The 14056-nt window shown below is 45.3% G+C and overlaps 1 protein-coding gene across 6 annotated transcripts in view; it reads left to right on the top strand.

Annotated features, from left to right (window-relative positions):
• The window catches only part of LOC110531878 (actin filament-associated protein 1), a 112212-nt gene that overhangs the window by 77495 nt on the left and 20661 nt on the right, over nt 1-14056 (top strand). For all 6 annotated transcript variants that reach the window (XM_036987777.2, XM_090184049.1, XM_036987778.2 and 3 more), the window contains 4 exons: nt 1956-2064; nt 2214-2431; nt 2700-2879; nt 10273-10356. In XM_036987777.2, the coding sequence (XP_036843672.2) occupies nt 1956-2064; nt 2214-2431; nt 2700-2879; nt 10273-10356 (591 nt within the window). The remainder of the gene's footprint in view (nt 1-1955; nt 2065-2213; nt 2432-2699; nt 2880-10272; nt 10357-14056) is intronic.

The raw sequence follows: 14056 nt of genomic DNA on the forward strand, positions 1-14056 counted from the left end.
TGTTATAAGAGAAGGGCTGCAGATAGGATTATTACCAATTTGACACTTTTACCCTAGTTTCTAGCTACAACTATGGCAACTAGCATGCCAGTGTGCATGGCATAAACACTGCTGGTTCTTCTACAATTTCCCTTTGGGTTAATGAGTGTAGTGTAGAGTCATCGTATTGACTTTGCATTTAGATTCCCCTATCTATATGTATAAATATGGTCACCGCAGACCTGTTGGATGGATTGCCCCACATCCTAACACTACTGTGTTTCATATGATTTCCTTCTCTCTCTCTCTCTCTATAGGGCTAACTCACGTGTCCAGTATAAATGCTTTGCTGATTACACGGTAACAAATACATTTTGACATAGCTCTGCTCTGCACTGTAAGAACACAACAACACCAACATGTTTTTATGCCCCCCCCCCCTCCGTGAATAGCCACGTATATCCGTGACGATGGGGACATCGACGTGACGTCGGTTGGCGCCTTTTTGGGAGCGGCCGCGATCAACGACCCATAGTGCTAGCGTTTCACAACGCTGGTGGATTTTCCCCCTTAAAACGTCAGCTGCTGAAATTAGAGCGGACCGTTCCATGAGGGGGGGGGGGGGGGGGGTGTTCCTGGGACACCAGCCATAATTGCTTATCTCTCTCTCTTTCGCTCTCTCTCTCTGTACTCTCTCTGTTCTCGCTCTCTCTCGCTCTCTCTCTTTCTCTCTTTCTCTCTCTCTGTACTCTCTCTGTTCTCGCTCTCTCTCGCTCTCTCTCTTTCTCTTTCTCTCTCTCTATACTCTCTCTGTTCTTTCTCTCTGTACTCTCTCTCTCTCTGTGTTCTCTCTCTCTCTGTTCTCTCTCTGTGTTCTCTCTCTCTCTTTGTTCTCTCTCTCTCTCTCTCTCTCTCTGTTCTCTCTCTCTCTGTGTTCTCTCTCTCTCTCTGTACTCTCTCTGTTCTCGCTCTCTCTCGCTCTCTCTCTCTCTCTCTCTCTCTGTACTCTCTCTATTCTCGCTCTCTCTCACTCTCTCTCTTTCTCTCTCTCTCTGTACTCTCTGTTCTCTCTCTCTGTACTCTCTCTGTTCTTTCTCTCTGTACTCTCTCTGTTCTCTCTCTCTCTCTCTCTCTCTCTCTCTGTGTTCTCTCTCTCTCTCTCTGTTCTCTCTCTCTCTCTCTGTGTTCTCTCTCTCTCTCTCTCTCTGTTCTCTCTCTCTCTCTCTGTACTCTCTGTGTTCTCTCTCTCTCTCTCTCTGTACTCTCTCTCTCTCTGTACTCTCTCACTCTGGGTGAAGACCAACTCTGGGAATGCTCAAATCCCCGCATTAAATGTCAACGAAGACATTTATTTCCATGCACTTGGAGAGATTAGATTTTTATTGCCTCAATTATGTTATTTTAAGAGCCGAAGGCAAAGACCCCAGCGCGTGAGTTAGTTTCTCCTCGCGCCCTAGCTAGCTAAGTGGGGAAGACAACAAAGAAGTGTTATTTCCCATCCTACTCCCCTCTTCTTCTTTTTTTCCCCTCTCTCTCTCTCTCTCTCTCTCTCTCTCTCGATCTCCTCTCTCTTGATCTTCTCTCTCTCTCCCTCTACCCCTCCCCAGTGTTATTGCCTAAGTGGAAAAGCATCACATCTTAGTGAAAATGATTTACCTGTTGATTGCCTCCACGGTGCTGTGACAAAGCCAATCATGAGTCAACTCAGCTGATTACTAAATGAATCCCTTCCTCCCATTGTCTCATTGATAACCTAGAGATAAGATGGCCACCATATAGACGGGGGTCACACTTAATCTTTGAAGTTCCACTAAAGGGACCTCACATCCGAAGTAGCTACTTCCTGTGTTTGCGCCCTGCCTGTCACGCTCTTAACACACGTATTAACCTCCCTGTGGCGCTTTCCCATAGACTACAGTGCATCGTAACCAAATACCTCTCTAACCAATCCCTCTCTCTCTCTGTGTTTCCTCCAGCCTCCAGACAACGGGCCTCCTCCTCTCCCTAGCTCGTCTCTCCCAGAGGGCTACTATGAAGAGGCCGTCCCCCTCAGTCCTGGAAAAGCCCCAGAATACATCACCTCCAGTAAGTGTACAAAACACAAACGCACATCCATGTGAATACACACAAACACACACACACACATAACGTGAACACACGTTCACTCACAATGCACCTACACCCGCCCCTGCAGTCAATATCTTACATTTTATTATCCCTCAACGATCTCTCAGACTACGATTCGGACCAGATGAGCAGTTCGTATGAGTCGTATGACGAGGAGGAGGAGGACGGGAAGGGTAGAGGGAAGAAGATGCGACACCAGTGGCCTAGCGAGGAGGCCTCCATGGATCTCGTCAAGGACGCACGCATCTGTGCCTTCCTGCTGCGCAAGAAACGCTTCGGCCAGTGGACCAAGCTGCTCTGTGTCATCAAGGACAACAAGCTGCTGGTACGGACGCACGCACAGACACAGAGAGACACACTGTCACCTTCACACATCAATAGCCACGCGCACCCGGAGATGCACACAAAAACTTTTGTTCATTGACCTCTCTCTCTCTCTCTCTCTCTCTCTCTCTCTCTCTCTCTCTCTCTCTCTCTCTCTCTCTCTCTCTCTCTCTCTCTCTCTCTCTCTCTCTCTCTCTCCCTCTCCCTCTCCCTCTCCCTCTCCCTCTCCCTCTCCCTCTCCCTCTCTCCCTCTCCCTCTCCCTCTCCAGTGCTACAAGTCATCTAAAGACCAGGCGCCCCAGATGGAGCTAGTGTTATCAGGCTGCAGCATCACACACGTCCCCAAGGACGGCAAGAAGAAGAAACACGAGCTGAAGATAGTGCACCAGGGAGCAGATGCCCTGGTCCTGGCCGTGCAGAGCAAAGAGCAGGCTGAGGAGTGGCTCAAGGTAACACAATTACCCGAGACACAGATTATGACATTACAGCGGCGCCCACTATTGTAGACCGAGGGGTCCAGGGGTAATGGAATGACCCGAGACACCAATTAGGATGTTACGGAGGTTTGCTACGTAGGTTTGCTGTCTGACGATGGTCCCAAGTTACCGCAACACCATTGTAGACGGAGTGCCAGACTAATGTGTGCATTGGATACAATGACAAGTTGGGTAAATCAGAAACGGACTGGTTCTATGGAGAGGGGTCACCCTGTCCAGTGCACTCTTTTGGAGTGAGAACAGGATCGAGTGTATTTCCCATCAATCCTGAAACATGATTCTTCTGGAATGTCTGTCCAGAGGTACAGTACGCCACTGGTTGTTTTTTTTAAGGGGAGAGATTACTTATAACATAATCATATTATGAGAATAACGTCCCCATTGTTTTGCCTTAGCGGATGGACTTTTCTTTCTGGTATTGTGTTAGGGCCCAGATGGTTATTTTGAACAGGTGTTTCTGATGTCTGCACTCTAATGTCAGGATGTTTGCTTAGTATTTGTAGAGCCGTCTCTCTCAGATCTCCCTCTCAGCCCTGCCTCTCCCGGGGACTCCGACAAGCCCGCAAAGCAAACCATCCTGCTGACATCAAACAAAGACCTGTTCTTTTTAGTTTCCCCTCTGCCCCCCGTATGTTATTCCAAAGGCCTTTGAGCTATTCCATTTCAATTGCAGAATGGAAGAGGCCATGGGGGTTCAAATTGAAAGAAACACACATGCACTTACACACATACGCTACAACCCCCCCCCCCCCCCCACCTCTTGCTTTCCTGAGATTCCCCTTGTAAACCGTTGTTTATCGTTGAAAACCCATTGTGCCGCTATTTTAAGACCCCTTTTCCCCTTTTGTATTTTCATTGCTCTAGTTGCTGAATGCAGCTCCCGCCAATTACATTTCTTGCTCTGTAGTTTACCGACAGGGCCCTTTTTTTTAAAAACCTTTTCATACAGCACACCGGTCTGTGAAAAACTTTGTTGAAGAGGGCCCCGTTTTAAAAAAAAACGAGAGGCCTGAGATTTCACAGGTTAGCGTTTTTTGGCATGGATCTTGTTCTGGAGGCAATTCTGCAGTGGTCACATCCACAAAGTCATACAATCTGATTTTAAACCCCCACCGTAACATCCCATACATTTCTTTCTCTCTGCACTGTTGAGAAGGGTCAGTGAGTAAGCATTTCACTGTTAGTCTACACCTGTTGTTTACGAAGCATGTGATGAATAAAAGTGTGATTTGATTTGAATCCCACTGTTATCCCTAATTGTAGTTTTTCTGAATTCTTTCAATATAGCCAATTTAGACTTTGCAGCTGGTCCATCTAGCGGAAATCGCTCAGTTCTGCCTCCAGGACAAGAATCATCCCAATAAAAGTCAACCTGCGTTTATGGTGGGCCTCTATAGAGCTTTATGTCCGCAGTGAAAAAAGGGGATTAGTCAGATATTTTTGTTCTGATTTAATGACTCCTTCCATATGGTAAATATGGTTGTTTATTGATTCGCTGCAGCGAAGCAGCACTCTCGGGTAGCGCCGAGGTACCTGTGAGCAGATATACAAACCGAACCACAACATCCATAATTATCGCTCGAGACAGGACATTGTTGCATATTTCGTCAGGTGTCTGTTAAAATGCACTTTAAAACGGCATTGAACCGATACACGTGAACACGACATAAACGCATGCCTTTCACCCTCACCCCAAACTATCTCTCTGTTTTTAGTTTACTTAATTGACATATGCTTACTTTTTCATACCCAATGACTCTTGCAATCAGTGCGCTCAATTATGAGGCCCGGCTGGCCGTGGTTCGACGTACCCCAAAACAGGAGCATAGAGTGGATGGATTGGAATGAAGTCACATATTTTACCTTCGCATGATTAACTGTACAGTGAGGGAGGAGATATTCTCTTGGCCTGCTCTGCATACAGTTACGCCTGGGGGTGTTTGAGCAGCTCACAGAGCCAAAAAGATTAGAGTGTGGAGCATGTGTTTGGATGTTAGGGCTAGATGTTGCCTAGGACCCTAGAATAAAAGGGATCTGTTTCTCTCTCTTTCTCTGTTTCTTTGTCTTTCCTTAGTTTTTGTCTTTCTTTCTTTCTCGCTTGCTCTGTCTTTCTCACTCTTCCCCGCTCTCTCTTTTCTTCTCTGTCTCTGTCTCCCCCACTTTGTTTCTCCATCCAGAGACACAGAGCTTCGATAATAATCACTCTTGCATTTCACATTAAAGATGGAATAATGGATATAAAAGATCTCCGATAAATCCCACCCTAGTCGGAGGATTATGATCCAATGCCATGTCCCTGTAAAGAACTGAGTCGTGTAAGACTACATTGGTAAATGGAGACGGGACTAGAACGGAGCCTTGAGGTGCACCAAAACGGTTTACTAATGTGAAATCCAGAAAATGTGTGGCTAATGAACTGTTTATGGAATCTAAATGTCCATATATGGTTGCTACTACCTTTCTAATCCTTTCCAGTGCCTTTTGGTCTCGTGAATTTGATATTTTTCTTCTTGTTCCCTTACCTCATCTCTCCTTTGTCTCTGTAGCGCTCGTCTTCGACATGACCTGCTTTTCTTCCTCTTCTCTACTGGGCCAATGCTAGTAATCTTTCTCTTCCTCCTCTTATTCTCCTCCTCCCTCTCTTTCGTCTTGTGGTAATTATCCCTCTGTTTCTGCAAGCAGGCCTGGTGAGATATAATGTTGCATGTCATATGGTTACTGGTCTGCAGTGGCTGCTTGGCGTCTCACACTGTGTGTTGCCTGTTTACACTCACAGTCTCGCTCTATAATCACTGTTCACGTCCTATCCCAGTCAGGCTCTTATGATTGTCCATTGCTGCCAGTGTTGCCTGAAATCCTTCCTCTGAAATCATTTTGCATTGGGGCCACTCGATGTTCGGCAACACCCGTGTCCTGCACAAGAGTGTGGATGCCTGTGCGTGTACACATCAAATCAAACTTTATTTGTCACATGTGCCGAATATAACAAGTGTAGACCTTACCTTTGAAATGCTTACTTTACAAGCCCTTAACCAACAGTGCAGTTCAAGAAGAGTTAAGAAAATATTTACCAAATAAATTAAAGTAAAATGGTACTCGTTAGTCATGGTTTTTTATTTATTTCACCTTTATTTAACCAGGTAGGCAAGTTGAGAACAAGTTCTCATTTACAATTGCGACCTGGCCAAGATAAAGCAAAGCAGTTCGACACATACAACGACACAGAGTTACACATGGAGTAAAACAAACATACAGTCAATAATACAGTATAAACAAGTCTGTCTATATACGATGTGAGCAAATGAGGTGAGATAAGGGAGGTAAAGGCAAAAAAAAGGCCATGGTGGCAAAGTAAATGCAAGTACAACACTGGAATGGTAGATTTGCAGTGGAAGAATGTGCAAAGTAGAAATAAAAATAATGGGGTGCAAAGGAGCAAAATAAATAAATAAATACAGTAGGGAAAGAGGTAGTTGTTTGGGCTAAATTATAGGTGGGCTATGTACAGGTGCAGTAATCTGTGAGCTGCTCTGATAGTTGGTGCTTAAAGCTAGTGAGGGAAATAAGTGTTTCCAGTTTCAGAGATTTTTATAGTTCGTTCCAGTCATTGGCAGCAGAGAACTGGAAGGGGAGGCGGCCAAAGAAAGAATTGGTTTTGGGGGTGACCAGAGAGATATACCTGCTGGAGCGCGTGCTACAGGTGGGAGATGCTATGGTGACCAGCGAGCTGAGATAAGGGGGGACTTTACCTAGCAGGCTCTTGTAGATGACATGGAGCCAGTGGGTTTGGCGACGAGTATGAAGCGAGGGCCAGCCAACGAGAGCGTACAGGTCGCAATGGTGGGTAGTATATGGGGCTTTGGTGACAAAATGGATTGCACTGTGATAGACTGCATCCAATTTGTTGAGTAGGGTATTGGAGGCTATTTTGTAAATGACATTGCCGAAGTCGAGGATTGGTAGGATGGTCAGTTTTACAAGGGTGTGTTTGGCAGCATGAGTGAAGGACGCTTTGTTGTGAAATAGAAAGCCAATTCTAGTTTTAACTTTGGATTGGAGATGTTTGATGTGGGTCTGGAAGGAGAGTTTACAGTCTAACCAGACACCTAGATATTTGTAGTTGTCCATGTATTCTACGTCAGAGCCGTTCAGAGTAGTGATGTTGGACAGGCGGGCAGGTGCAGGCAGCGATCGGTTGAAGAGCATGCATTTAGTTTTCCTTGTATTTAAGAGCAATTGGAGGCCACGGAAGGAGAGTTGTATGGCATTGAAGCTTGCCTGGAGGGTTGTTAACACAGTGTCCAAAGAAGGGCCAGAAGTATACAGAGTGGTGTCGTCTGCGTAGAGGTGGATCAGAGACTCACCAGCAGCAAGAGCGACATCATTGATGTATACAGAGAAGAGAGTCGGTCCAAGAATTGAACCCTGTGGCACCCCCATAGAGACTGCCAGAGGTCCGGACAGCAGACCCTCCGATTTGACACACTGAACTAGAAGTAGTTGGTGAACCAGGCGAGGCAATCATTTGAGAAACCAAGGCTGTCGAGTCTGCCGATGAGGATGTGGTGATTGACAGAGTCGAAAGCCCTGGCCAGATCAATGAATATGGCTGCACAGTAATGTTTCTTATCGATGGCGGTTAAGATATCGTTTAGGACCTTGAGCGTGGCTGAGGTGCACCCATGACCAGCTCTGAAAGCAGATTGCATAGCAGAGAAGGTATGGTGAGATTCGAAATGGTCGGTAATCTGTTTGTTGACTTGGCTTTCGAAGACATTAGAAAGGCAGGGTAGGATAGATATAGGTCTGTAGCAGTTTGGGTCAAGAGTGTCCCCCCCTTTGAAGAGGGGGATGACCGCAGCTGCTTTCCAATCTTTGGGAATCTCAGATGACACGAAAGAGAGGTTGAACAGGCTAGTAATAGGGGTGGCAACAATTTCGGCAGATAATTTTAGAAAGAAAGGGTCCAGATTGTCTAGCCCGGCTGATTTGTGGTGGTCCAGATTTTGCAGCTCTTTCAGAACATCAGCTGACTGGATTTGGGAGAAGGAGAAATGGGGTAATTTGAACATATAGGTAGAGGTGAAGTGACTATGCATAGGTAATAAACAGCAGTAGTGTACAAAACAAATATGGGGGGGTCAATGTAAATAGTCCGGTGGCCATTTGATTAATTGTTCAGCAGTCATATGGTTCGGGGGTAGAAGCTGTTGAGGAGCCTTTTGGTCCGGTACCGGTACTGCTTGCCATGCAGTAGCAGAGAAAACAGTCTATGACTTGGATGGCTGGAGTCTCTGACAATTTTTTGGGCTTTCCTCTGACACGCCTATTGTATAGGTCTTGGATGGTAGGAAGCTTGGCTCCAGTGATGTACTGGGCCGTACGCACTACCCTTTGTAGCGCCTTACGGTCAGATGCCAAGCAGTTGCCATATCAGGCAGTGATGCAACTGGTCAGGATGCTCTCGATGGTGCAGCTGTGTAGAATGTTTTGAGGATCTGGGAACCCATGCCAAATCTTTTCAGTCTTCTGAGGGGGAAAATGTGTTGTCGTGCCCTCTTCACGACTGTCTTGTGTTTGGACCATGATAGTTCGTTGGTGATGTGGATACCAAGCAACTTGAAGCTCTCGACACGCTCCACTACAGCCCCGTCGATGTTAATGGCGGCCTGTTCGTCCACCTTTTCCTGTAGGCCGTGCTCAGCTCTTTTGTCTTGCTTGTTCTCCTGGCACCACACTGCCAGGTCTCTGACCTTCTCCCTATAGGCTGTCTCATCGTTGTCGGTGATCAGGCCTACCACTATTGTGTCGTCAGCAAACTTAATGATGGTGTTGGAGTCGTGTTTGGCCAGTCATGGGTGAACAGGGAGTACAGTAGGGGACTAAGTACACACCTCTGAGGGGCCCCAGTGTTGTTGATCAGCGTGGCAAACGTGTTGTTGCCTACTCTTACCACCTGGGGGCGGCCCGTCAGGAAGTCCAGGATCCAGTTGCAGAGGGCGGTGTTTAGTCCAAGGGTCATTAGCTTATTGATGAGCTTTGAGGGCACTATGCTGTTGAACGCTGAGCTGTAGTCAATGAACAGCATTCTCATCCTAGGTGTTCCTTTACACCATGGATCTTTATCCATGTACATGCAGTATAGTATGCATGGTGTTAAAGTATGGGTTGTCACTCACAATAAGAACACTGTCATTCAAAGATTCAGCAGAGAAGAATATTTTCCAGTTATATGCCACAAATGTTTATGGCACTAGATTGATGTGAAGCATAAATGAAGAGTATTCTCCCAGATTTAACAAAACACCCTTCTATTGGCAGATGACGAAAGTCCTTAAGCCCTCCAAACCCAACCCAAAACCCAAGCATTTCACCACACCCGCAATAGCATCTGCTAAATATGTGTGACCAATAACATTTGATTTGATTTTATCTGTATAATATCATATAAACTGTGTGATTTGCCTCTCCCTGATGGCAGATAGGGAGACATTTAGTTAATGTCTGTCCCAATCGTTCCAGCAACGCTCTGGCTAGGGCCAAAACCATGGAGCCCAGCCACAGCCTGTAATTTCCCTGCAGCGCCAATTATGTTCGCTCCCAGCCAAAGCCAATGAACTGTGGTGAGCAGAGTCGCTGAGAAGAACTCCACCGCGGGGACAGACGCGGATGGTTTTGAAGGGTTGTGTGTGTGTGTGTTTTGAGGGTTGTTTGTGTGTGTGCACGTGCGCGCATACCTGCGTGCGCGTACGTGCTCGTGTACATGTTGCCTGTCTCCACAGTAGTCCCCAAGTCACCCCTCGCAGGTTAACCTAGCATAGCGTTATCATTCATTCACTCGCTGCTCATGTGTCAATGATATTGACTCAATATGGTGGTGGTTGCGCTGTTGATGGGTTGCCAGGTTGGAGGTTCTGCGAGGTCATGTTGATCCAAACTGGCGGCCCATCCACGCCCCCATGCAGTGTGTGGATATCCCTGGATATGCCGTTCTGAATGGGCGTGTTACCTAACACAATGGATGCGTCTCACAATGGATGCGACAATGGCAATCGACCAATGGCTGTAGTCAAGTACTGTACAGCTATCTGTGTACCGAGCCGTTGCCTTTTTCCCCCGCGACTTTTCTGTCAGTCATGGTGCGTGTGTTTCATACTGCGTGTGTTTCATACTGCACGATGATCCATCTGCTGATGTAACACAGTGTAACACGTTTTTTAAATGAATTGCCATTGACATGACCTGTTCAATCTTGCTCCCATGCTTGAAATGAGCATGAACTGATGATGCATTGTTGTAACTAAACAGTGCTGTCGTTGTGTGTCTGGTCTTCCTCTTCCTGTAGGTTATGAGGGAGGTGTGCAGCAACGGAGGGGACTCAGATGGAGCAGGCGCCGGGTCTCCTGTACATAAGCCCGACCTGGAGAAGGTAAGGAGCAGAACGCCGGGTCAGGCACAGAAAGACACAGTTGCACACACCAGCGAGACGCAAAACTCAGAATCAAAACGAACATGTGCACAAACACATCAACGTGAAGGTAAGGACATACATACATACATACATACATACATACATACATACATACATACATACATACATACATACAGTTGAAGTCTGAAGTTTATATACACTTAGTCATGAACTTGTTTTTCAACCACTCCACAAATTTCTTGTTAACAAACTATAGTTTTGGCAAGTCGGTTAGGACATCTACTTTGTGCATGACACAAGTAATTTTTCCAATAATTGTTTACAGACAGATTATTTCACTTATAATTCAGTGTATCACAATTCCAGTAGGTCAGAAGTTTACATACACTAAGTTTACTGTGCCTTTAAACAGCTTGGCAAATACCAGAAAATAATGTCATGACTTTAGAAGCTTCTGATAGGCTAATTCACATCATTTGAGTCACTTGGAGGTGTACCTGTGGATATATTTCAAGGCCTACCTAAAAGTGCCTCTTGGATTGACATCATGGGAAAATCAAAAGAAATCAGCCAAGACCTCAGAAAAAAAAATTGGAGACCTCCAGATGTCTGGTTCATCCTTGGGAGCAATTTCCAAACGCCTGAAGCTACCACGTTCATCTGTACAAACAATAGTATGCAAATATAAACACCATGGGACCACGCAGCCATCATACCGCTCAGGAAGGAGACACGTTCTGTCTCCTAGAGATGAATGTACTTTTGTACGAAAGGTGCAAATCAATCCCAGAAGAACAGCAAAGGACCCTGTGAAGATGCTGGAGGAAAAGTACAAAAGTATCTATATCCACAGTAAAACGAGTCCTATATCGACATAACCTGAAAGGCCGCTCAGCAAGGAAGAAGCCACTGCTCCAAAACCGCCATTAAAATGCCAGACTACGGTTTGCAACTGCACATTGGGACAACGATCGTACTTTTTGGGGAAATGTCCTCTGGTCTGATGAAACAAAATAGAACTGTTTAGCCATAATGAACATCGTTATGTTTGGAGGAAAAAGAGGGAGGCTTGCGAGCCGAAGAACACCATCCCAACCATGAAGCACGGGGGTGGCAGCATCATGTAGTGGGGGGGGTTGCTGCAGGAGGGACTGGTGCACTTCACAAAATAGATGGCGTCATGAGGAAGAAAAATTATGTGGATATACTGAAGCAACATTTCAAGACATCAGTCAGGAAGTTGAAGCTTGGTCGCAAATGGGTCTTCCAAATAGACAATGACCACAAGCATACTTCCAAAGTTGTGGCAAAATGGCTTAAAGACAACAAAGTCAAGGTATTGGAGTGGCCATCACAAAGCCCTGACCTCAATCCTATAGAAAATGTGTGGGCAGAACTGAAAAAGCGTGTGCGAGCAAGGAGGCCTACAAACCTGACTCAGTTACACCAGCTCTGTCAGGAGGAATGGGACAAAATTCACCCGACTTATTGTGGGAAGCTTGTGGAAGGATGCCCGAAACGTTTGACCCAAGTTAAACCATTTAAAGGCATTGCTACCAAATCCGGATTGAGTGTATGTAAACTTCTGACCCACTGGGACTGTGATGAAAGAAAAAGCTGAAATAAATCATTCTCTCTGCTATTATTCTGACATTTCACATTCTTCAAATGAAGTGGTGATCCTAACTGACCTAAGACAGAGAATTTTTACTAGGATTACATTTCAGGAATTGAGAAACTGAGTTCAAATGCATTTGGCCAAGGTGTATGTAAACTTCAGTCAGGCTACCTCTGGCGAGCACATGGAGGGCTGTGCGGCCCCCCAAAGAAATGCCACCCCACACCATGACTGACCCACCGCCAAACCGGTCATCCTGGAGGATGTGTGATTGACTTGGAGTTACATTGTGTTGCTTAAGTGTTCCCTTAATTTTTTTGAGCAGTGTGTGTGTGTGTGTACACACACACACACACACACACACACACACACACACACACACACACACACACACACACACACACACATTGTATATATATATACACACATATATATATGTGTGTGTGTATATATATATATACTGTGTATGTATGTATGTATGTATGTATGTATGTATGTATACAGTCACGGGAAATACTTGCATTTACAGTGCCTTGCGAAAGTATTTGGCCCCCTTGAACTTTGCGACCTTTTGCCACATTTCAGGCTTCAAACAAAGATATAAAACAGTATTTTTTTGTGAAGAATCAACAACAAGTGGGACACAATCATGAAGTGGAACGACATTTATTGGATATTTCAAACTTTTTTAACAAATCGAAACCTGAAAAATTGGGCGTGCAAAATTATTCAGCCCCTTTACTTTCAGTGCAGAAAACTCTCTCCAGAAGTTCAGTGAGGATCTCTGAATGATCCAATGTTGACCTAAATGACTAATGATGATAAATACAATCCACCTGTGTGTAATCAAGTCTCCGTATAAATGCACCTGCACTGTGATAGTCTCAGAGGTCCGTTAAAAGCGCAGAGAGCATCATGAAGAACAAGGAACACACCAGGCAGGTCCGAGATACTGTTGTGAAGAAGTTTAAAGCCGGATTTGGATACAAAAAGATTTCCCAAGCTTTAAACATCCCAAGGAGCACTGTGCAAGCGATAATATTGAAATGGAAGGAGTATCAGACCACTGCAAATCTACCAAGACCTGGCCGTCCCTCTAAACTTTCAGCTCATACAAGGAGAAGACTGATCAGAGATGCAGCCAAGAGGCCCATGATCACTCTGGATGAACTGCAGAGATCTACAGCTGAGGTGGGAGACTCTGTCCATAGGACAACAATCAGTCGTATATTGCACAAATCTGGCCTCTATGGAAGAGTGGCAAGAAGAAAGCCATTTCTTAAAGATATCCATAAAAAGTGTTGTTTAAAGTTTGCCACAAGCCACCTGGGAGACACACCAAACATGTGGAAGAAGGTGCTCTGGTCAGATGAAACCAAAATTGAACTTTTTGGCAACAATGCAAGACGTTATGTTTGGCGTAAAAGCAACACAGCTCATCACCCTGAACACACCATCCCCACTGTCAAACATGGTGGTGGCAGCATCATGGTTTGGGCCTGCTTTTCTTCAGCAGGGACAGGGAAGATGGTTAAAATTGATGGGAAGATGGATGGAGCCAAATACAGGACCATTCTGGAAGAAAACCTGATGGAGTCTGCAAAAGACCTGAGACTTGGACGGATATTTGTCTTCCAACAAGACAATGATCCAAAACATAAAGCAAAATCTACAATGGAATGGTTCAAAAATAAACATATCCAGGTGTTAGAATGACCAAGTCAAAGTCCAGACCTGAATCCAATCGAGAATCTGTGGAAAGAACTGAAAACCGCTGTTCACAAATGCTCTCCATCCAACCTCACTGAGCTCGAGCTGTTTTGCAAGGAGGAATGGGAAAAAATTTCAGTCTCTCGATGTGCAAAACTGATAGAGACATACCCCAAGCGACTTACAGCTGTAATCGCAGCAAAAGGTGGCGATACAAAGTATTAACTTAAGGGGGCTGAATAATTTTGCACGCCCAATTTTTCAGTTTTTGATTTGTTAAAAAAGTTTGAAATATCCAATAAATGTCGTTCCACTTCATGATTGTGTCCCACTTGTTGTTGATTCTTCACAAAAAAATACAGTTTTATA

Source organism: Oncorhynchus mykiss, chromosome 9 (assembly GCF_057628025.1).
Source record: "Oncorhynchus mykiss isolate SJ-2025 chromosome 9, ASM5762802v1, whole genome shotgun sequence".
Classification (NCBI taxonomy): domain Eukaryota; kingdom Metazoa; phylum Chordata; class Actinopteri; order Salmoniformes; family Salmonidae; genus Oncorhynchus; species Oncorhynchus mykiss.